This window comes from Drosophila navojoa, chromosome 5 (genome assembly GCF_054131105.1).
Source record: "Drosophila navojoa isolate 15081-1374.11 chromosome 5, UAZ_NAV_1.0, whole genome shotgun sequence".
Classification (NCBI taxonomy): Eukaryota; Metazoa; Arthropoda; class Insecta; order Diptera; family Drosophilidae; genus Drosophila; species Drosophila navojoa.
In genome coordinates this window covers 9,899,763-9,925,143 of record NC_142893.1, presented here as the reverse complement: position 1 = coordinate 9,925,143, position 25,381 = coordinate 9,899,763, and the positions used below count along the sequence as shown (strand labels likewise).

Genomic DNA, 25,381 nt, shown 5'->3' with positions numbered 1-25,381 from the left:
CTATAAAATGGCCAAAGGCAACGCGATTTGCAGTAGTCCTGTTCAGCGTGTGCCACAAACTGTTTGCAACAGCAACAGCAGCAACAGCAGCAGCAGCAAATGATAATATAGACAAATTTAAGGACAATTAAAGTGTTTCTGCAGTTCCTGTGCAAACGGCAAGCAAAGACAAAGAAAAGGCGCCGCGTAATTGTGAATTACATTTCAATTGTGAGTGTGAGTGTGAGCGCTGCTGCAGAGCAGCGCCTTTTCATTCGCTATTTATACAAGAAATACAAATTTCATTCTCATTCAAATAAAAGTGGCGCGACAGCCCGTATAACTTACGCACGCACGCATACGCACACATGCACACACACACGCACACGCAAGCTCACTCATACACTTAAATACCTGTGCTGGCATTTTAGCGCGCTTTTGTGTGCTGCTGCGACAGCATCAACTAACGGGGTAAGTTAAGTGTGTTGCCTGCCTCTCTCTCCGGCTCCCTCTCTCTCTCACTCTATCTCACTCTCCTGAGTGCTTTGCATATCATTTGCTTGCAATTAAACTCAATTGCATTAATTGCACACGCGCCTCTTATACTCTGCCAGCTGTTCAAATAGAAGACAAATTTAAATCTCAAATAATGACTAACAAGCGAGCAAGAGCAAGACGAAAAATAAACACGTGCATTTTTTGTTGTTGACTCAAGTCAAACAAAAAACTAAAATCCATAAATTGATTTTTTGCTGCATGCATCATTTCATATGTTTCGCCTTAGTTTGGCGTTATATTTAGAACGAGATTAAGAAGCAGCACAAGCCATTGCAGTTTTCCAGGTGTCGTCTTGCTAAGCAGCGCCCAAAAGCCCACTCAAAAGGCGACGCTAGACAATTGGCAAAAGCACACTAACACACGCACACACACAAACGAAACCGGTTGCTGACTTCGTGCATGTATGTGTGCGTGTGCGTGTCTGTTCTCCCTTTTCACACTCAGGCATACTTACGGCTGATTGTTGACGAGTCGCTACTACTATGAAAAGCTTCACACAAAGTCCGTTGTCCATGTGTGTGTGTGTGTGCGTGTCTGTGCTAGCGCTCGCAGCATTTCTCTGTCTGTGTGCGTGTGTTTTGTCTATGGCGTGAATTTTGTGACGCAATGCTTGGAGGTTTTTGAACTGAAGTACTTTCAAGCGCACGGATACTCTTCGCTTTTAACTCGCTCTCTTACTCTCGCTCTCGCTCCTGCTCTCTCTCTCTTTACGTCTATTCGTGCTGTGCTCTTGCTAAACACTTTAAAGCGCTTTAAATAAGCTTCAATCAACAGGAAGGAAGCAAATGGGAAGCGTTCACGAAATTGCATGCGTAAAACTAACTGTAAAAGTACAAGTTTTGCTTTCTTTGACACGTACACTTGAAGAAGAAAGATGAAGTTGTAAATGCTGTAGGTTAAGCAAGTTGCACTTTTTGTGTTCTTACGCTGCAAAAGGGAGGTGGAGGAGGTAAAGTTCTGAATAGTTTTAGTTTGCTGAAAGAATTTATGTTGCAGGTATGTCTTATAAGTGGCCGCTAAAATTGTAAAATAAATAAAGCAAGAAATAAAAAATTATACGTAAAATTGGAAAAAATATATATAAAAATATATATATCTTGTTTTTTTCTTATCTCATTTCTCGCAGTGCATTTAAACAGCACTTGCTGTAATAAGATACAATTGCATTGCTAACATATTGATTGAACTTTGCAACTAGGGCACTTCCTGCTGAGAGCCAGAGCCGTCCTTTCAAACTCCTCCATACCAACGCTAAGTCCCCTGACAGCAGGCAGCTTGCTTTACTTTTAGCCAGAGATAAATAAACTACCTTACAATGTTATCAATTAGGATACGCTCGACTGCAGCGTGCAATCCATTCAGTGATTACAGCAAAATCTCTGCAACAACAACAATAAGCAAGAAACCGCCAAAAAAGGAAATAAGAAAAAAAAAACTAACGAGCTGCACATAAATAACAATAGGAAAGGCGACGCTGCAGCCAAAAGCCACAATAAAAGTTCACAGCAGAAAATGTGAAAAATGTGCTCGATAAGAGCAAGAAAAACAACAGCTCAGGAGGAGGGAGGGGAGGGATTGGGAGGCAGACAGAATGCAGCTCAAGAGTGAACTGCCATTGAAGTTAATTACAAAATGTCCAATTAGGAAACTGACAACGCCAGCAAAATGGCAAAATGGCGGCCATCAAATGCAAAAGCAGCGCAATTAAAAATCCATCTGACCAGGCCAACACGAATGGCCAAGCCACCAAAAACCAAAAAGCCAGAAAGCAAAGCAAAGCACAAAAAAAAAACCGAGAAAACTGCTAACTAATCGAGATGCTCGCATATGAAATGAATGCGGCACACTCATGCGGCAGCAACAACAATAAGAGCAATCGCAGCAGCAGCGGCTGCAGCAGCACTAGAATTGCATAATAAGAATGGTCTGTGAATGGTCTGAGCAGTGACTAGAACGAAATGGTAGCAGCACAATGATCAACTAAAAGATATCCTGTAAAGAGGTGGATGAGCTTACTTTGCTGAAGAGAGCTGCCAGAAAACCTTTCTTAGACTAATAGGATTTTCTGTGAAAGATCTCAGCAGTTGCTGGAACGATATGTGAGCCTTGATCAATGATCAACTAACAGATATCCTGTAGAGAGATGAATGGAAATCCATTTTGATATAATGATGTAGTGCTGCCGAGAGAAGCCTAGCATAATATGGTCTGTAAATGGTCTGAGCAGTCACTGAAAGGAAATGTGAATGTGCAAAGAGTCCTGCAATGATCAACTACAAAATATCATAGAAAAAGATGTAAATAATTTACATTTAATAAATAGAATAAGTTCTGCAGTATCCTAAAGCTATTGTTAGATCACATTTGCAAATTCAAGCGATAATTTCGAATAGGATGTGGACAAATTCGAGGCTCAACTTAAAGATATCCTGTATAAAATTGACTACAACTGCACTAAAGGGAAACCTAAAAGTACGCTTAAATATGCTTGCACTTAAGGAGGTCTTAGCTTAGCTCTACGTAGGCGAACAGTCCCTTCTATAGTATTGTTTGTACATAAAAAGTTCACAGTAAAGATGAGAAATCAACTTTTGGATAAACAAAACTTTCAAGTTTTAGTGGACAATGCTTTGGCACAGAGCTTTAATTTCGAATGTCGTTTTGTGTTTGTTCTGCGGAACTTTGATTTCCAGAGTGAAACCAACTTGTCTGGTATTTCCAAAGATAACAAAATTAGTCTGAAAACGCAATTTACAAACACAAATTCGACTAAGCTAATTCAATTCAAATTATATGACGAGCAAGATAAGTTGATTGCCAGACATTGCATGACGTGTGGCTTTGTTTGCTTTGATTAGATTGAGAGAGCGAGAGAGAGAGAGAGAGAGAGAGAGAGAGAAAGGGAGAGATAATATATGAACTAGCTGCATAGCAGATAATAGTTCTCAGTAGAGCTGACTGGAATAACTCATTTGTTAACAGAATTACTCATATATATGTATATACATATATCATAAATTTCAATAAATACTTTTTATTTATCCCACCCATATATCATTTTTTATGATATCATATTACAGTCTCCATTACAATTTTAACAAAAAGCGAACGACATCCTGCTGCCGCCTGCTGTGAATGATAATTGCTGCAAATTTCTGAATCTTTTGAAAAGTTTCTTTATTTAATTTTTTTTTTTAACAAATGAAATGAAATTTATTTGGCAATTAATCTAGCTTAACTGCCCACAGTGAGGCGTGGTAAGGCGCACAATTCTCGCTACTCATTTCATTATATTTTTGTTCCTTTTTTAATTAATAAATAAATGTTGCGGAAATTATGTCACATTCAAGTGGGCGCCGCCACGCCCCACCCAGCGCAGCAGCGCCTCCATAATTATGCGATTTGCCGGAGCTTAAGAGGCGCTTGACAAATGCGTGTTGCGGTAATCGCCGTTGAAATTACGCCGCAGGCAAAGCAGCTACTCCACATCCTTGGGCAATGCCGCAGATTTCACAACGAGAGTCATTAATGTGACGACTGCTAAGCGGGAGTGAAGCGGATGATGGGCTGACATATACCTTATCAAGTGGAGTGAAGATAAAGAACTGAATGATAGGTAATCTCAAGATCTTAAGCTAGATCTTCCGATGCCTTTTTGTTCTATTCCAATTTCACTCTCTTTAAGATATATTATATTTATATATGTACATACTTCATGCTGTAAATTTCTATTTAATATTAACCTATGTCTTAAGCCCGTTACTCATTGGCAATGGCAAATCAGTTTATAATGTTTTGTTTGCCAGTTAGAGTATCTGCCAGTCGAGCACTTCCCACAAAAGCAGCTAACAGTCTGCCTATGCGCTGTCCGCAGGGCATACAAAGTGGTAAAACTCACAGCTATAAAAACCTCTATAAATAATTCATATTTATATGCAAATTATGCACACATACATACTTATATATATATATATATATATATATATACATATATCAATATATATCTATAGGCTCATATAAAAGTAATTTTAGCTGATTGAGAATGGGAATCACTTAGAATTCGACGGAAGCAACTTCCGTTAGGAAATATGATGAAATATCCTGGCTTAAGTTAATGCTACGAACGAGCGGCAAAGAGGGAAAAAAACAAAATTGTTGCCAGGAGTAATTTAAACAAATTGTTGGCATTAATAATTGAGCAACAGTTTAAGGCGAAAACTGTTGCTGTTGCTGTTGCTGTTGCTGCAGTTCCTTAGCTCTACTTTCACTTCATCATCATCCTCTTCTTCTTCTTCTTGTCTTGCTGCTGCTGCTGCTGCTGTTGTTGTTGTTGTTGCCTTTGGCAAGGTCCTAACTAATTGGTCGCTAGCTTTTGCTCATTCTCAGCCAATTGCCCGATGGGCGCTGCACAGCGACGACAAATTGCATTTGGAATTCATGTGAGATTGAAATCGAGAACAAAGCGCCACACACACACACACACACACACACACACATGCACACGCACGCTTGACCAGCGGCCAAGTGGCATGCAACGGCCATGAGTGGCAAAGTGCGAAAATGGAAAGTGCATGGGAAATGTGGCAATCAGGATGAGACGTTCGCTTTGGCTGCCAAAGCTCTGCACGCTTAATGAGCTCAGCTCTTCAGGCGGGCGCACGCTCGTGTGTTTTAGTAAACATTAAAATGATTAACGGTGAATGCCACACACAGACACAGACACAGGCACATATACTAGAGTTGCTTTGAGTATGCATTATCCATTACCCCTTTATATCCATTAGTTCTTAACTGAAAGTAAAGATCTGCTAATTATCTCCTTTACATATTCTTATATGAGATACATCACTTAACTCTATACTGAGTTGAAAACATATGATAGAACCCTAATTGTATATTAAACATAAATACTTAGTATATATGCCCTTTATCTTATCAGCAATTCAGTTACTTTGTATTAAGAGCAATACATATAGATTGATGAGTTTATATATAAGCTCTCAAGTAGCTGTTAATATTTACTCAGATAAGATAAGATCACAGGTATAAGAAAAGTTTATAAATAATACGATAACATATATATATAACACCTGTAATACACAGCTGTATAACTTTTTTATATATTATAACAATAAAAGCCATGAGAAATATTATGGAACAATTGAAAGTATTTTAGAACGAGGCCAACGACTGCATAAACTTGAATTAAACTCTGCCTGATAAATCTTCAGATCTTAACTAGCTTTAAAAAAAAATTGTAGAGCTCCAATGTTTTCATTGGAATAAGAGAAGAAGAAGAAGAAAAGTAATTTATTTATTTTTATTATATAGAATAATTAATTTTCTACGAAATGTTCTTCAAAGAAACAAAATTTTAATCGAAGTAATATTAATAAATAGTATTATTATTTATATTTATTATACAATTATATATGTATGTATATCAGAATAAATCAAGCCTATTTAATACGCCAATTTATATATATATAATATTAATATTGTATTAAAGATACTATAATTATTATTAATTATTATTATTATGATTATATTTACACAATGCTTTGAAAGTTTTTACCTCAAGTACTGCAAAATGTCATCATTAAGCAGACTTTCCTGTTTGCAACTAGAGAAGACTAATAATAGATAATTATACAATTAGAAAAAACTCCCTCTGGCAAACACACACAATAGATAATAAGTGCCTAGCACTAGGGAAGGTTTAGTCTCTATAATAAGGCAGCTGCAGGTGATTTGCATGCCAAATAGTTGGGTAGATAAATAGTTCGAATGGGATTTTTACCCAGACAGGTTAGATAATAGATAGATAGATTCTATGCATATAAGTATTGACCAAGTTTATGAGAGTGGGCTACACTAGAACCAGTTAATTGAAGCACATACGTGTGCAATATGGCAAGAAAACGTGACTGATTTAAATAAGAGCTAGAGGGAAGAGAGAGGGTGTTAGAGGGAGAGTGAGAGAGAGAGAGAGAGAGAGAGAGAGAGAGAGAGAGAGAGAGAGAGAGAGAGAGAGAGAGAGAGTGGGGGTACTTTACGCTTGTCTGGTTGCTAAACGTCGAGTGATGCAGACTAATATCTATGATGAAGCAATAATGATTTAATCTAAACTATATATATGTATATAATGAATGACTTTATCTGCCGATTTCATTATCTGTTATTTTTTTTTGCTGCACGAAATTTCGCATGGGGCTCAGCCCATATACATACAAAGTACACATTGATTAGTCTAGCTCTTGAGTTATGGGCAGATAACCGGTGCAGGGGCGTGCCACAAAAGGGGGGCGGCCACGGAAGGTTTATGGGAACACATGTGGATGATTTGCATTATAAATAATAAAGTATAACAATTTGACTTAATCGAATAATGACCCCCACTTGGGGCTGAGCAGAACGTGAACAAAAAAGATGCGGACTTTGTCTGCCTCGAGTGTTTCACGGAAATTCCATCAAATTATTCAATCAAATAAACCAAAACAAAACGAAAAATAAGAAAAAAGTGCTTCGGGAAGAGACGTGACAATTGACAGGTGAAGAGGGAGAGTGGAATAAAGAGAGTGAGAGAGAGAGAGAGAGATAGAGAGAGAGAACTGGGGGGAATTACACGTGTTTTAAGTGTATCGAAGTTGTTGCTTAAGTAAGCTCGCGATAAAATGGAATATACGATATATAAAGAACGAGCGAGGAAGCAGCAGACGAAACATTTTACAGCTGCAATTCGATGGTGGCGTGAATCAACATATCTGTGCTACAGTGAGCGCTGGCTAAGTGCGCTCAACCAAGTTTAGTGACGGCGCAGCTGCAGCCAGGGCGAGGTTCCACTGTACAATCGGGCAAAAATGGGAACATCTTTTGCATAATTGCATATGGAGATATGGATATATGGTTGATTGTGCATACCTATAACGGTAAACACATTAAATGCATAATGACCAATGCTGCCACAGTGCTGGCACAAAGTATGCAAACCAATCTGCAAAGTTAAATAAATATTGCGTATAAAATCACGGGATGTAAAGAGAAATTACATCGAGTCCATGCAATTAATTGCACCGAAAGTTTGACAGCTTTAAAACCCGTTACGCTGTCAATGCAATTAATGGAGAGCTTTCAACTTTCGGCTTGCGACTTCACTCACAATTAATTGTATTTGTTTTCTTTCCAATTAAAACTTAAAGTCCATGGCAATTGAAATGCAGCTTAAAGAGTTGAGGTTTACTATTTGATTAAAATTAAATTGTATTAATTTATATATTTATAGTTATATGTATTTATTATTTATAAATTTATTTATATTTATTTATTTATATATTTGATTTTATTTTTTATTGATTTATTAATTTATATATTTATGTATGTATTTATTATTAATTAATTTATTTATATTTATTTATTTATATTTTTGATTTTATTTTTTAATTAATTTATATTTATTAATTTATATATTTGATTTTATTTTTAATTGATTTATTAATTTATATATTTATGTATGTATTTATTATTTATTAATATTTATTTATTTATATATTTGATTTTTTTTTATTGATTTATTGATTTATTAATATATATATTTATGTATGTATTTATTATTTATTAATTTATTTATATGTATTTATTAATTTATATTTATTTACATATTTGTATTTTTTATTGATTTATATGTATATATTAATATAATTATAATATTTTTTATATTAATATTTATATTTATATATTTTTATTTATATACATACGCATTTATTTATTTGTTTGCATTTATATATATTTATATTTTTATATATATTTATATTTTTATATATATTTATATTTTTATATATATTTATATTTTTATATATATTTATTTTATTATATATGCCTATGTATTCATATTTTTATTTTTTATAAAAAAATTATTATTTATACCTTACAATTATTTTCAACGTTTGTTCGATAAATCAAATTGTATTTATTATATTTTTCTGCGGATAAACTGCAAAATGCATGCTGTGAACATGCATAAACAAAAACAAAAAAATATTTTACAGTTCATTAACAGCAATTGACATGCAAAAAAAATAAAAAATAAAAAAATAAATATATATTTATGGCCTTACAAAATTTAATTTATAATTAGTTGTTTGCCATGTGAAAGTCACTGTGCGAGTGCACGTGTGTGTGTTTATGTGTGTGTGTGTGTGTAGTTAGTATGTCTGCTCAAAGAATCAGCTGTTACAGTAACAACAACAACAACAACATTTTGCAAAATCAACTTTAGCTGCGACGAGCGAGCATTATTATTTTTTTCGTGTCGGATTTAGTTTCAGTTTCGATTCGCCCGCTGGCGCTCTCAAAACGTTGCTCGTCTCAACCGGATTGGGACTGATATTAATATATAAATATATATATATATATGTACATACATATATATCGGCGGACGCGAGTTTTTAACCTACCTTAAGCTATACACCGTATTTGCTTATCAACAATAATCATATTTAGTATATTTTATAAAATATTTCAATATAAACGTGCACGATTTTTTCCTGAATTTAAATTTGTTCTGTGTTCGCTTTGAAGTTTTATTTTTAAAAAAGAAAAAATATATACAAAAACTCCCCCACATAGCAAGAGACTCTTCTGCTGCCACCTCTACTATTCAGATATATATATAACTATATATATGTATGTATTTATTTCTTGCCGCTGCAAGTTCAATGTGTTCTTTATTTTTTTTTTATTCTTCGTTTATATTGCTTTGCTCTTATCACGCTTTTCACTCATCCACATGCTTGTTTCTTTTTTTTTTCTGCTTTAGCTGTTTCTATATGTTGCTCTGTTTATTTTTGTGAATTTTATCAATTTTGTTGCTGTTGTTGTTGTTGTTTTCAATTCTCACGCTATAATGCCGCCAACAGCTGTTCGTCTTGCTCAATCAGTATTTCGCTTAGTTCCTACATAGTTCCTATATAGCTTAGTTTAGTTTAGTTTAGTTTAGTTACTGATAATTTAGGTCTCTCTATAGAAGCTCTAACGAGCGCACATTAGCTAACTCTGGTTAACTATGGCAAATGACAATTTTCCCCCACAGCCTCAAATGACATCTAGAACAAAAATGTTGCAATCACCCAAATCTCATTAGGGGCAATTTGCGCTGGTCTCTAAAAAAAAACACTATAGCCGAGGGCATGCTAGGCGGAAATACCGGACTTATAGATACCTCAACCTTCTAAATTAACTGTTAAATTATGAGGTATGCAAAATGCATGTTTATAAAAGATGAATCTAGTGAGACGAATAGATACCCTATACAAACTTCTATTAATTATCTAATAATTCATTTTAAATACTTATTTGTTCAGCATTTTTTTATTTTTATTTTTTTATGATTATTTTATACCACATATAATTATTATGTATATATTTCTTTTCATTGCACTTGCTCTACTAAATAAAATTACCCAATATTATTTACTATAGAAAACAATAACCCTCATAATTTATATGACATTCTGAATTAAGTTTTTGATTGATTTCTGATACAATATTACTTACTATCATAATATCAATATCCATATCTATATCAATGAAGGGTAGCAAATCACTATGAAATAAATCAAGGCATATCTAACTAGGTAAATAAAACGTGATAGCGAAATATATCGGTAAAGCCAACTACAAAAATATTTTCTTACAAAAGTGAAAAGGCAACGCAACACGCGAATAAATTAAAACAACGAACACAAAAATTGTAATAAAAGCGGATGAGATAAAAAAGTAAAGGATGAAAAGTTGTTAATATGTGATGTTATTTTACAACTTGTACAAATATTTCTTAAGGAGTGGAATGGAATATTTATAGAAATAAACTTAGAAATAGAAAGAGAGAGAAAAATATGAGAGACAGAGTAACAGAAGAATACTTAGAGAAAGAGAGAGTAAGCAAAAAAAAAGCAGATTCTTGGCAATTCCACTTGAGCAACATTTATGTTAATCAATATAAAATAATGATTAATAACAAGGAATATTTACATTTATCTAATTAGTATATAGCAATAGAATAATTAATTAAAATTTATGCAATTAAAATTAAAGCCATAGTCAGGGGCGAGGCTGGAGCCAAAGTGAATTGATATTGAATTTTTAATGATTTGCACAACGTTTGTAGGTTGCCATAAATAAAACTCATTTGCCATAAATGAACTTTGGCAGGAACGTAAATGGTATTAGCTATCAGCTTACAGGTAAGCTCGATATGGACCAAATTAGTTAAATCTAATTGACCTAAATGAGCGCCCCAAATGAATGCTCTATTCAAATACGAAAATGCCATGGCAATTGTTTTAGTCACGATTGTTGGTGTTTCTCCTGTGGTTGCTGTTGCTGTTGTTGTTGTTGCTGTTGTAATTGTTGTTCACTCACAAATTGATTTAAGTGCCATCATTAACGAAGTTAAATCAATTAGGGACTGCAACGAGGGCTTTTCCAGTTTTGGCACGCGCAATTTAATTATGGATGGGGAAAAAAAACTTTAGCCAAATGCGGCTATAGCAAAAATATGCAGCTCTTGCAGTTCACTCGCTCTCTCTCTCTCTCTCTCTCACTCTGTGTGGGAAATTTTGCAGTGAAAATCAAATTGAAAGAACTCAAATCAACTTTAGCAAATGCCATTCGCGCTGCGTTAGTCGTGCAGAAATTTGTTCAGCTCATAAATTCAGTCGATTGATTGGCTTTTCCAACAGCAACAAGTGCAAATGTGGCCCAAAAGGTGAAGGCCCAAAACTTGAATGTAATTGACTATATAATACGCGTTCGTGGTACAATGGATGTTAAATGATATTTTGAGTTATAGATGGGTCTATAGAGAAGCAAGTGGAGAAAAAAGACAGTGGTATATATGGTATGTGGCAATGGGCATTTGTCTGAGAGATAATGGATCAATATATAAACATATAAATATATAGAAAATAGAAGTAGAGTTATCATATAAAAAATCATTTCACTTTGCTCTATATATAATTCCGTAAATATATGTTCCATAAAAAGCTAATATACTCTCCTTAACACAACCACCCCGAACCTAAGCTACCCACAAATGGCCCCTTGGTTCCAATTTCAATTTCAAATGCCATTCCATCAAATTCATCTCAACGAATTTTATAGCCCAAAATCCCAAGCGTTGATTCGTTTCAATGGGTTCGTTTAGTATGATTCGTGTGCGAATTCAATGTCAAAATACCGCAACAACAACAACTACAACAACAGCAACAACAGTAATGAGTGCAACAATGAATGCTTTTTGAATAAATGCAATTTAAAACAAAAATAAATAAACGAATGCAAATGAATCGCGTTTTAATGGCTTAATGAATGCCAGACAAACGTAATATCAGTTTTAATCAGTTTTTAAACACAAATTTCATATGCAAAAGCAATTTGTCTAATGGCAGCAAGAACAAACTGTTATCGCTTATCAAATGCTCTTTAATAAAGGGTTGGCAGGACTAAGAGGTGCCCTCGAAAGGGTTTTTAAATGGGAAATGTATAAACTTTAAGAAATATTCAATTAATACAATGATATAATTTTTTAATAAAGAACTTTAGCTATAATAAATACTTAAATATTTAATAAATATATAATAATTATTAGGAAATTTTAGGGAATATTTATTTAGTTAAAAGCAAAAAGACTAAATAAATATTCTAATATTATTTGAAAATTTTTAAAAACAACATTAAAATGTAACTCTCAAAAACAAGCACCTACATGCCACAACATGTCTTTCTCGTGTTATTTTAAGATATATGACTGCTGAGGCACACTCTTGAAAATAGCGTATAAAAACCAACAATAATATTAATATAACTAGCTGGTAAAAACCAGCTGACAGCCATGGCTGGGAAAGCAGGAAAAGCCACAAAAAGAGGCAGCAGGCAGATGCCACAAGGTGGATGGAGCTGGTCGTAATGTGTGCTCGTATTATGTTGGCTTTGCGGGGAGCACAAGGAATTTTTATGCCAGTTGTTAAGCTCGTTGCACACGTGTAGCTCACGTCTGAGAGTGTGCTCCTTGAATGTGTGCGTGTGTGTGTGTGTGTAGAAGTACGTGCGCACTGTTGCTAAAAAGTTTTGAACAATTTCCAACCACAAAGCCGCTGCAGCTGTGGCATATTAAAATTCTATCAAATATTTGTTGCACGCAAACATTTCTATTCTTAAATTATCTTAATAATGTTAATTTGTCTTCATTTCAGTGATTTTAAAGAATTTGATCGACTATTTAAACTGCCCAACTAACAAGTACAGTATATATTCAACGACACCACCGAGCAAATTATCAGCGAGCCAAAGCCACAAATACAAACAATAACCGCCCAAAAGCTACATTTATATAGGCAAATAAAGATATATATATAGCTATATATATACATATATCCTAGATGGATCTGAAACATAGCGCCAGCGGCGCTGCTGAGAACGCCGATTCATATATAGCCAGCAGCAAGTCCACAGACATGATTACGCCCAAGGAGAAGGAGAGCAAAGCCAATAACAAAGCGCCAGCAGCACCAGCAGAAGGTGAGCTAAGATTAGTACATATATATTTATTTATTATATTTATATATTTAACACAAATAACATTAACATTAACCATTTAACATTAACATTAATGATAATTGATTACAACAGAATTAACATACGTCTCCTTACAGATAATAATCAGCTTAATAACTATTGCTATAATGTGTACATATTTATTATTATTTAAATATAAATAATTTAATAAACAACTTAAATTAACTTAAACATTACACTTGACTACACACCACTACACCACATTGCAACAGCCCCACACGAGTTCACGGAAGCGACTGATCTGCCATCGGCTTCTGGCTCGCCTTTTATAACAGAAATTCGGCCGCTCAAAGAGCAGGTCAGTTGTTGAGCGTTCTCCGATGAATTTCGATTGTGCTCTCATTTTACGCTGAGCATAAAATGAATGCAACGGGACCAAAAGCATCACAGCCAATGGCGTGAGCGCACTGAATACCCCCCCTCCTCTCATTACACAATCCAATGGGATCACGAGAGGACTTGTGACTTACCATCCACAAAAATAGGTTCCATAACTTGCATACAAAACGAAAGCTCTCCACTCTAAGAGCGAGAGGCAGCAGGGAAATAGCAAACACTTATTTATATATTCATGACATTCATGGTCTCTTCTACTATATATTTCATGATCAAGTTCGAATACTCATTTGAAGTCAAGCAAACCGTTTAAAGAGCACATGCAAGCGATTTGATCTGTTTGATTAGCATGCAATGCAATGTAATTCCAGTCACGACTGCCACACAAATCTTTTGTGGCATTAACTACACTCAATAGCAAACATATACATACCTGTATGTTTGTATGTGTGTTTCACTGTGTGCCTGCGTTTAGTAACTAAGCATTTGCATGCAAAACACTTTAAGCACACACAGAGCCACAGACACACACACACACACACACTTACGCACGTACACACAAAGCGGCCATTTTGATTTAACTGCACCTCAAGGTATGCCATCGTTTTGTTTGCATTCACTGATTTGCGTGCTGCGCTTATAGTATGTACATACATATGTGTGAGTGTGTGACGGAGGTAGACAAACGGAGAGAGCCGAATTGTATGTATGTGTGTGTGTGTTGTCAACTAAAAATAACAAACATCAAAAGCTTTTCTTTCAGTTGGCATTTTCAATGCCAAACAACTAAAAATGTTCAAGCACGTGCCCAAAAGTTAACAATTAAGAGAATTGAACGACTAACAGTTACTCTATTTATTTATTGCTCGAAAAATATAAATTCAGCAAAAAAACAAAATAATAATAACAATAATTACAACTTTTTTGCTCATTTGCTAGCTCATAAATTATGTAGGAAATAAGCCAAAATACAATCTTCCGGCCATTGATGCGAACATTAAAACATTTTTTATTTAATTGCAACTAAATGACATAGTGCGTTATAATACTTTTTTTGCCTAGATAGCATGGCATATTTTATGAAAAGATAAGCTGGAATTTGCACACCTTTTGTGCATTGAATGCTGTTAATTTATTAATAAGCAATAATTTACTAATACCAAAACAATTTACAAAACTGAAATATAGAAAGGTCTCCCAAAACCAATTACTATGTGATTAATAATATATTTTAACAAAAATATTAATAAACACATAATGAAACCCAAACCAAATATAAGCCTAGACTAGCTAGAGCTTTGCCATTTCAGTAATCCATATATATGTACAGGCTGCATATATGTATACTAATCCTGTAAATCTTAAGGCTCGACTGCATTCTGTGTGCCGTTTGCTTTAGCCTTGTGAGAGATAAAGTTCTGCGAGCGCAGAGCTCAAGTGGCTGGCACACATGCAAATACATACACATATATATATGAACACACATATAGAACACATAGATGATATTGTACAATATTATATTATTTATTTTGTCTACTTTTGCAGGCTACAAAGTCTATGCCAGACGCTGGGCGGTGCTTATACTCTTTGTATTCTATTCAGCCTCGAATGCCATGCAGTGGATACAATATACCATTATCAACAATATAATAACACGGTAAGTGGCTTAGTGAAAGTGGTGCAGGGGCGCTGGTGGTGCCTGTGGTGCCGCTGGCTAAGCCACAAATATGATTTTCAACGCAATTTTGACAAACTTTAGCTTCGAGCTTTTCGCATTTAATTAAAAGTTGTCTAAGTTTATGCAGCACAGCGTGGTGCACGGCGGTACGGAGTGGTGCCTGACTGTCAACTATATATTTTAATTACAGCTACTATGGCATCAGTGATAAGTGGGTGGATTGGACGTCTATGATCTACATGATTTTATATATACCGCTCATATTTCCAGGCAGTTGGTTTCTGGACAAAGTGGTGAGTGGTGCGCGGGTGGTGCACATTAGTTAAGCTTGAAAGTAACGTTTGTTAACTCCCATTAGGGTCTGCGCATAACGGCGCTCGTTGGCATTGTGGGCACCTGCATAGGCGCCTGGATCAAAGTCTTCTCGGTGGATCCCTCGCTCTTCTATGTCAGTTTCATAGGACAGGCGATTGTGGCGCTTGCACAGGTAAGACTTAATCTAAGCCTATCTATATATACTGATCCATATGTATATACATACATATGTCTACCACTACAGGTTTGCATTTTGTCGCTGCCCGCGCGTTTGGCCGCCGTCTGGTTTGGGCCCGATCAAGTTTCATCGGCCACCAGCGTTGGCGTCTTTGGCAATCAGGTAAGCCAGAAAGTCCAGCTTAAAGCTTTGATTACGCATACTTCCTGACTTGGGCTTTAAGCTAGAAATATTATGTCTACTAAAGCATTGCCCTCGGGGGGGTGAGCTGGCGCTGCATTTGCATGAACAAGAAAAGGGCTGAGCTGCAGCCGTATTTTGGGTCAGATTGATGCCGCAATGCTTGGCTGACATGCGAAAATGACATTCGTGACTCTTTACTTGGCTATCTCTGGCTCTTTTTTTCGGGTCCATGCACATTTCCGGCCAACGGAAGTTAACCCACCCACATTGCCATCCACTTTTCGGGTAGTTTCTGCTACACGACGCGTGCAATCATCAAAATGCCAAAAGCATCTAGAAAAAAAATGCTTCAGAATGGTGCATGTGGCGCAGTGGAAAATGCCTGACTAGAGAATATCCTGAATAATTTATTGTCAGAAAACTAGCAGTTAAATGAATAGAAAATGGCTGATCCGAAAGGAGTGTGCTGAAAAGTAAATATAATATATAAAGCTGACTGACTAGAAAATACATTCAACATAAATTGTCTCACTTATTATCTAGGCAGTCAGAAGAGGAATACTTGTGAATGCTCTGAGTAGTAATACAAGAAAATACCCTGTAACCTGTATTTGTTACCCAGTCGAAAAGCCAAAGCATTTGTCAAGGATACCCTGTATTTCACATATAATGTCAGTCATCCCTCGGCGTCCCTCAGAATAAGAATAATACATATTTGGTATTTTTTGCAAGCACAGTGTATATTCGTATATAGAAACTATCTCTCTGTACAACTTACAGTATTTTTGAAACTTGTACAGGGTATATTAAATAACAAGAAACTACTCGAAATGGAAGCTAAGCAAACTGATTGCACAGCCCACTGCAACGGACACTAATGCAAATGGAAAACGAGACTTGGAAAAGTAAAGAAAAGGAGAGGCGAAACTCTCTTTGAGCACATTTTCAATTTATTCGACTGTGAAAACAAACGAATTGACCTGCCTCAAGTGGCAAAGGTGGCAAGAGTGTGTGGCCACTGTGTGGCTGCAATGTCACATTGAGGTCGAGTTATATGAGTTCCGGTTCTGCAGTTGCAACACCAGCTGACCGCAAGTTGTGGCTTACTGAAGGCATTTGCCACGCCCACACGAATTCCATATGGCAATCAGCATGTGGCCAAAGCTAAACCCAAGTGCCAAAATACCAAAAGCCATTTACAGCTAACCACAGGGAGGAGCAAGAGCGGGAGAGGCGTAGAGCTCTTGCCACATATTGCATAATTGCATCAATAACTAATGCCACAAAGTTGCAACTAATTAATGCAACACTCTGTGGCAACATTAAGAACTTTGCTGACTAAAGGCAAACTTTTGGCCTGATAACGTGCGAAGGCATAAAACTAAAGTATTCCCCTCGTCTTGCAAAACTTTGCGACTAACAGCAAAAATTTGTCAAAGATTTTACAGGGGGCCAGAAAAGAAGAAGAAGAAGTTAAAAGTGTGAAACGTTCAAGTATATGGTTTAATAGTGGGTTATTTATTAATAAAAATTAAAACTAAAATTTAAAGTAAATTGAATAATTAAAATTGTTTACTAATTATTTTTATTTAACAATGCATATATGAAATTTTGTAATTTTATTATTATCTATTATTTAATGACGAAGTTACCTCTAAAGAAAACTACTTAAATTCTGCTTAAATAGCTCGCTTAATAACTTGTGTTGTTCCTTGATAAAATGAATGGACAATTTAGCAACTTTCTTAGCAGCAACTACTTGGGCAGCTAAGAAACTTAGTTTTATGGCATTTTGGTTAGCCATTGTTTGTCAACTTTGTAAGTGTGCGTGTGTCTGTGTGTCTATGTGTGTGTTCTCGTCATTAGATAATGGACTCGCGCTTTCACACATACATGACCTTTGACATTTTGTTAATTAACGATACGCTGACAGTTTATGGACGCCAAACAAAGCTAAACAATTAGTTTGCCAACGAACTGATTAGAGCAGACAACAGACAATAGGCGGGTGAGGGGGCGGCAGGGGCTGCCCTTAATGCTATCTGACTGACGAGCGAATAATGTATGGAGCGTGCAACGTGTTGCAGCTAAGCCAAAACGAGGGCAACTCACCTGCTCGGTTGAACGTGCAAATATGCAGCACAAACATTCAAATAGTCGTCAGACTGACACACACACGCACACACAGACTGTGCGTGTGTGCGTGTGCTGTCATATTTGCCATACGCTCGAGTGGCGCTGAAAAGGCTTATAATTTCCGCTTGTTGTTCGCCTGGGTCGCCATGGCAGGAAGTCTCAATGGGATGTATATGAGGCATGCCTCTCATTGTGTAATTGTATGGGTATCAGGTTGTGTGTGTGTGTGTATGTGTCAACGTCAATGTAAATGTGCCACCTGCAGGACCACCCATGCTCAGCATTGGCTGAGGTCAAGTGCCTGCTCAATGGAGAAGCCCAAATGCAAATGTTGGCTTTAAAGCGCCGCTTGGCAACAGTCGAACAAGTCGAACTTGCGGCCCCCAAAAAAAATAGAACGTTGAGTGGCAGTACAAGAAAAAATGAAGAAAGTACAGAAAATACAGAAAATAGCTGCCTACTGAGGATTAAATACCCTTACGAAAACACTTGTTCATATACATACGTAGACGGCACGCAAACAGGCTTAAGCAAATAAATAATAAATGTATAAGAGTTTATATACAAGAGGACACTTACCTCTCTCTCTCTCTCTCATCCAGCTCCCTTCGCTCGTGAGTGAACTTTCGCGCTTATCCCAAGTGGATCATATTCAATTGCGCGCCAATTCTTGAGTGAAAAAGAGATAGCTGCGCCACAGAGAACGAGACTTGTTTTATCATTTTATTATTGACTGTGCACTCAAGTGCGAAGAACACCGAGTAGATAAATAAAATTCGTTTTACAAGCATACACAACGCGAACTTGTTGCTATTTCATAGCATTTACTTTGAATACAAAAAAAAAAAACACCCACTCACGCACAAAAGACAACAAATATGCAGGACAGCTGCAGAGAGACTAAATTGGGAAATTACACCCGAGGCTGTGCTAAGTGAGCAGTCACACACTAATACATACATAGCGAAGCAGAGTACGCAACTTGAATAGCTCCTGCGCGCTCACAAGACTGCTTGAGCAAATGAGTACTTATAGTTGCTGATAACGGGATCAAAAGCATGGCGACTAATGGCGTGTCTGGAGGGCCAACTCATTCTCTCTCTCTGTGTATCTGTTGCTCTCTCTGCCAGTCTCGACCAGCAGCAACAGCGAAGCCCCGATCAAAAATTGTTGCTCGTCTTCATTTGAGCGTTACACACTTCGTGACAAATTGAAAAAGCTCTTATACTTATGGCATTGGAAGTGTATGTTAAGCAAAAACCAAGCAGCGGGCGGTGTTCGCAACGCTTGACATTGAACGCGCCCCTACCACGCCCACCTTCAGGGGTTCGTCCAGGGTTGTCAGTGTTTGCCGCCTTATCTGGCAAGGACAACACGCACCAAGAGTAGCAGCAGCCGCGGCAACAGTCGCAGCATCCAACGCCACAGGCGCAAACCCCCATTTCCATAGAATCCCGACAAGCGGATTTGCTAGAGAAACAAAATGCAGACTTTGGCTTTGACTGCGCCAGTTGCCAAAGTGCTGAACAAACATAGTAGTTTCTTTTGCCTTCATTTTTACACGCTGTACGCGCTGAGTACGTCATGAAGTAGGGTATGCTGCCGTTGTTCAAGTATGTGTGTAGAAGAGTATGTAGCCATGAGTAGAAAGTATAGAATAATATAAGAGGTAATGAATTTGAATAACTGTGTGTGTGTAGAAGGAGTGCGAAATGGAGGCATAAATGATAATTATTGTATAAGAGCTATAGAGTATAATTGTTGCATTGAGTGTAAAACATATAAGAGCTTAATTACTGACAAGGGTATTAGGAGAAAACCTAGGAAATATAAGAGCTGAAGGATTTATTTACATTCTCATGATTAATTTAATCCAAAGAGAGGTGCTATGAAATTAAGAATATTTCTTTCTAAGTAGCTTTTGATATTATCTGCTGTAAATGTATATTATCTATTTCCAGGGTATCTGGCATTTACACACATAAGCAGCTGCAGGTTCTTTTCTTATTTTTTTTGGTATTACAACAAAGTGCTCTGTTTCGCATATGTAAACACGCCAGGAAATGAATACCCCGCCTTGCTTGCAAGTTAACCTATTCCCTCCATTCCCGCCCACTCCTTCCTTATGTTTATGGGTGCCTTGCTTGCCCTTTTATCGGAAGCCCCCTCAGCTGTTTATACTCTATATGTCTAGTGGGCATTACTATATACTATACGCAAGAGCATTCCTTCCCAGTTGAGGCGTCTGCTCTTTCAATTTGCTTGCATTATTGTCGAGCTCGCGGCCAGGCTCAACTATGTATTCTTTTAATATGCGCCCAATGCCACGCCCCCCTGTGCTTCCGGCCGCCTCAAGGCGAAGGCAATCTCTCTCGCAAGTTATTCAAATTTAATTTATGCAAATTGTTGCGCCGGCAACCAGAATTCCCGGAAAACGGCGAACGAACCGATTATGCAATTGCAGAAATAGCTAAATTGCGAAATAGAGAGCATAATAATAGGATCACAGCTGCACTAGCATAATATTTATGTCAATTGGCAAATAATGACAGATTTCTTATTGGATATTTGAATACGACAATTGAAAGAGCTTTGAGAATTCTAGAAGCTAGTTGGAGTGGAATATAAGCAATGGGAACTCTAATAGCTATTTCATTAAAGATTCTACAACCGTATTTTGTATTTGTAAAACTCATTGAATGATATATTTAAGCCTTAAACCTAAAATAAATATGAATAAAAGTGGGAAACGAATAAATTTACGAACTTTAAGCGATTGGCAGAATAAATTATATATATACATATATACTATGAACAAAATTTCAATTGATATTGTCCTCAATTTTAATGGACTTTACGTGCAATGTCAAAAGCTATTTTTCAACGTACGCTAAAACCGATTTATGTGACAAACAAAATTGCACATAAACAAAAACAAAAAATGCTAAATACATGTGGGATTGACTAGAAAATACCCTGCAAGAATATAAAAGGGCCAATGGAAACTCTTGTTGAAGATCTCTTGCTAAATATACCTCTATTAGATTCCTAGGCATCATAATCTATTCGCACAAAACGAAACAGCATCCAAAAAACAATTCTGTTTAACTCATTTAAAGAAATCTCTTTAGCTATTATTAGCTCTCGCATATGCCCTAGAAAACCTCTATATGCTAAAGTTTTACCCACCATCAATCCTGATTCAGTTGGCAATGTTTAGTGAACATAAACCATACTTTTGCGCACTATTGACAGTTGCTGCATTTTACAGGGTATAGGGTACATTTTGCAAACAACCGAAAAACTGACGAAAAATGCATGAGGCAAGTTTTTGCCACAGCAGCTGGTCAGACAACTATTGGCGCATTTCGTTTCCCCTCCGCTTTTTTCTCGATGTTGTTTGCCATGAAATTGCGGCGCAGAACTTTGACGAAAACAAAAATTCCGCAGCAGCAGCAGCAAGTGCAGCAGCAGCGGCGGCAGCGGCAGCATCAGCAACTGCTGCAACTGCCAGGCAGGACATATAAATCAATTTTACAGGACTAACGCAAACATAAATAACACGAGACGCTATGAAAGTGAAGCAAATGGAAACGGATGCTCTTTGTTTTGAAACAATAAAATAAACAAATAAAGAGCTACAACCGACTGCACAATGCTCGCCTGGGGTTTCAAATAAGCAGAAATTAGTTATGAGATATTATTATATGATTGAATATGGAAGATGGCAGATGAAAAATTTAAGAAAATAGTATGAAAAAGGAAGAAAAATTGAAAATGGATGAAAAAAAAGGATAGGAGATGCCAGATTGGAGATGGAAGATTTAGAATATGCTAAGAAGATAGAGAGCATATATGTTGTATAGATACAAGATTGAAGAAGAATTGATATTAAATATCCCACAATTCACATTTCTTCTCAATTCTCTAGCTGGGCGTTGCGATTGGCTTTGTGCTGCCTCCGATGCTGGTGCCAAACTCGGAGGACATCAACCAGGTGGGCTCCGATTTGCAGTTGATGTTCTACCTAGTGGCCGGGCTAACTAGCGTACTGCTCATCCTCATGGCCATATGTAAGTAGAGTCGAAATATAGCCCATCTCTTAACGCCAATTGATTTCCTCTTGCAGTCTTTCAGGATAAGCCGCCAACGCCGCCATCGGCCGCACAGGAGGCGGCGAATCGTCTGGAAGGCATGGCCGAGCAGCAGATCAGCTTCGGTCAATCGCTGAAAAATCTGTTGACCAATCGGAATTTCATATTTCTGCTGCTCTCCTACGGCATCAATGTGGGCGTCTTTTACGCCATCTCAACGCTGCTCAATCCGGTACAATAGCACCTGCTTACCAAGTGATGCATAATTGATTTGCGGTTTATTCTGCAGGTGGTGCTCAAGTATTATCCAGGTCACGAGGTCGATACGGGTCGCATTGGCCTCAGCATTGTGCTGGCTGGCATGCTGGGTTCCGTCGTCTCTGGCATTGTGCTGGACAAGACGCACAAGTTCAAGTAAGTAAAATTAATTTGATTGTGTACGCATACACAGCCTGCTGCAGGCAGAGTGTAAATAACTCACCCGAAAGGAAAGAAATACGCCGGCAGAAATGTAAATTTCCCTTTGAGAATTGAGTAGGTTTCAATTTAAAGTAGTCAAGAGTGGAGTGTGAAGTGTGAAACCAATTAAAATGAAGGCACGTCAGCTTGAGTGCATATATGCACTCTAGAGAGTGAGTAATTCAGAGTGAGCAAAAGGGCTAGACACTTCCATAAGTAAAAGGGAAAAGCACTAGCTCTCTAACTAAATGAAAGAACTGTAACGAACAATATGCAAATTTCCCTTTGAGCACATTTCATTTGAACTGAGAGAATAATTGCGAGTATGCAAAAAAGTTTTCAATGTTTACCCAATTGGGAATGAGCGGCAAAGTAAAAGGGAAATATATATGATCGAGATTGAGTAAATGTCCGTTTGAGTGTAGTTAAGAGAGCGCAATGGAGAGCAAGCAAAAGTAGTTAAGCCTTGCTCACTAGAAGCTGAAGAAATGAGACAGAAAATGTGTAAAGCACTCAACTGAGTGTATATAACAGTTCAAGGGGAACAAATTGAAAGTAAGCAAATGCTCTTCGCGGAAAAAGCTTTTTTATGCCAAATCTATGCATTAGTACGATGATTTAAGAAAGAGTACATTACTGAGCTACTGTTCCTGCTTGCAGGGAGACTACGCTGGCCGTGTATGCTCTCTCCATGGTCGGCATGTGGATTTTCACATTCACTCTCGATACGGGACACATTGCAGTGGTCTATTTGACAGCCTCGCTGCTGGGGTAAGTTGTTGGCAATTCAAACTTTAATTAACTTATGTCTGATGGTTGATTGATCAGCTTTTTTATGACTGGCTACCTGCCCGTGGGCTTTGAATTTGGCGCTGAGCTAACGTTTCCCGAGCCGGAGGGAACATCATCGGGCCTGCTAAATGCCTCAGCTCAAACCTTTGGCATATTTTTTACGCTCTTCTACTCGGAGCTCTTCTACTCGTACGGTGATGTGCCAGCCAATGTAGCCATGGCTGTTATGCTAATTGTTGGCACTCTTATAACGGCGGCCACCAAATCCGATTTGCGGCGACAGAATGCTCAAGTGGTGTTGCCCACAGGCGGTACAGCAGCAACTAATCCGTAAACTAAAACACACAGCACACATACACACATACACATATACACCTATACACCCATACATCTTTACATTCGAGTCGCTCTTTAAGCATTTGTTTTATAGTATTTTAATTTGTTGTTAACTTATGTCTTTTTGTTGTAGCTTTAAGTATATCAAAGTGTTGAATTGTTTATTAAAATATCAAACACACACTTACACATATATATAGTTATCTAGGCATTTATTTTTTTAATTTTATATATTGGCCAAACGAAATTGTTTTTTAGCATTCTAGAAAGTAAGTTAAAATTTGAAAAGACTTGAAAATAATTGAGAAAAATTAAAAGCAGCTTTAAATTTCCACTTTTTTGCGACAACAAAAACCACAAGAAATTTAAAACAATTGTTAACAAAAGATATACATATATGTAGAGAGAATTGTTTAAGCCCCTATGTAGCAGGCATTATCCAGAAATCCTACAATATTATATAGCCAATCAAATACATCTATATATATATATATATATATATATATCTGTTAATATAGCCAAATCTTTATTAGCTGGTTTTAAGTCTAGTTGAATCGGCTCAGTATAATTGTCTAAAGGCTTTACAGTTACATACAGTCAAACTTGCCTATATTTAGCCAGAGTTGGCAAATAATGGCAGTTCCTTAGAACAAATGCACTCAATAAATATCTATATATTCTATATACTATAGAGAGTTCAAAATACCCTATAATACCAATGTTATGCAAAAGATTGGAATCTGAAAGTGGTTTGGCTTTAGAAGTAAGGATAGTAGGATGTGAATCTGATAAAGGGAGGATGAGGAATTAGAATAATGTAACAGAAAAGAAAATTTAGAAGAAAGAAATTTTACAGTTATAAAACAGTCTTAGAATCAAAAAGTAGGTAACGTTTGTTATAGCGAAAAGCGACTGTGGTAAGCATAAGAGTTTAAAAGTTATCAGCAGAACAAGCAAAAGAGTTTAGAAACAGTTTGAAACACTTTAAAGTTATATGCAAAAAGATCTTAGCGCGAAGTTCAATTTCAGTTGCTGGACTTAAGAATTATTTTGGTATCTTGACCAACCTTTAAGTAAATCATATTGAAACCCGAAAAAACACACATTCCTGACAAAAACAACGCATGCTAGAGAAGAGTGACTATAGTACAAAAGCTATAGATTATCAGTCAGTTAAAGAGGGGAAAACAGTTGGACGCTTTAAGCAGAGGACAATTTTTTAGACAATTCTTAATATCACAATTAATAATAGACAAACAGGCAACTAAAACCATAATACCAGAATAATAGCACTTTGTGTATATATTTCTAGAAACTTCAATTAGTAGAGTAATTCGAAAGAACAAATCCATAGAACCTCGAAATATCTCAATCTCAAATTTCCAAAACTTTCGCTTTATGTACATAATTCTAAAGAAATTTCTGAACTAACCAACTGTAGGCTTAAACCCTTAACTGTTCCATGATGTACATGTATATATACGCACATACACACACAGACATACACACGCAGCCATATAGAGCAATTGAACACTAACAATCATATCTAAAATGTGTTAACGTTAATTTTGAAGTATTTTACACTTTGAAAAGGGAAATCTAAATGATATACACAAGATCTATTACTATATATACATACATATATATATATATACATATATAAATATACGTCTATAATGCGTATAATTGTTGTGACATAGTTGA

General features: G+C 36.6%; 1 protein-coding gene across 5 annotated transcripts; it reads left to right on the top strand.

The window, feature by feature from the left end:
- The first annotated feature begins 20 nt into the window (after window positions 1–20).
- On the top strand, window positions 21–23,861 carry HisT (Histamine transporter). 5 transcript variants are annotated; one of them, XM_089262607.1, is made up of 12 exons: window positions 21–210; window positions 303–450; window positions 12,789–13,113; window positions 15,052–15,163; window positions 15,375–15,477; window positions 15,543–15,671; window positions 15,744–15,839; window positions 21,928–22,069; window positions 22,126–22,322; window positions 22,380–22,504; window positions 23,210–23,320; window positions 23,378–23,861. In XM_089262607.1, the coding sequence occupies exons 3-12, from the start codon at window positions 12,975–12,977 to the stop codon at window positions 23,673–23,675; spliced, it is 1,452 nt and encodes a 483-aa protein (XP_089118733.1). In that variant the 5' UTR covers window positions 21–210; window positions 303–450; window positions 12,789–12,974; the 3' UTR covers window positions 23,676–23,861. The 5 variants fall into 5 exon arrangements, with proteins under 5 accessions (XP_089118733.1, XP_030239399.1, XP_089118732.1 ...); XM_030383539.2 differs by lacking the exon at window positions 303–450; XM_089262606.1 differs by lacking the exon at window positions 303–450 and having other exon boundaries at window positions 21–216.
- The last annotated feature ends 1,520 nt before the right edge of the window (window positions 23,862–25,381 follow it).

Excerpts from the sequence above, each read along its gene's own strand:
- HisT (XM_030383539.2), top strand. The coding sequence starts at position 12,975 with ATGGATCTGAAACATAGCGCCAGCGGCGCTGCTGAGAACGCCGATTCA. Across the intron at positions 15,164-15,374 it reads ATCAACAATATAATAACACG|CTACTATGGCATCAGTGATA; the intron begins GTAAGTGGCTTA and ends TTTTAATTACAG. Across the intron at positions 15,840-21,927 it reads TTGGCGTCTTTGGCAATCAG|CTGGGCGTTGCGATTGGCTT; the intron begins GTAAGCCAGAAA and ends TCAATTCTCTAG.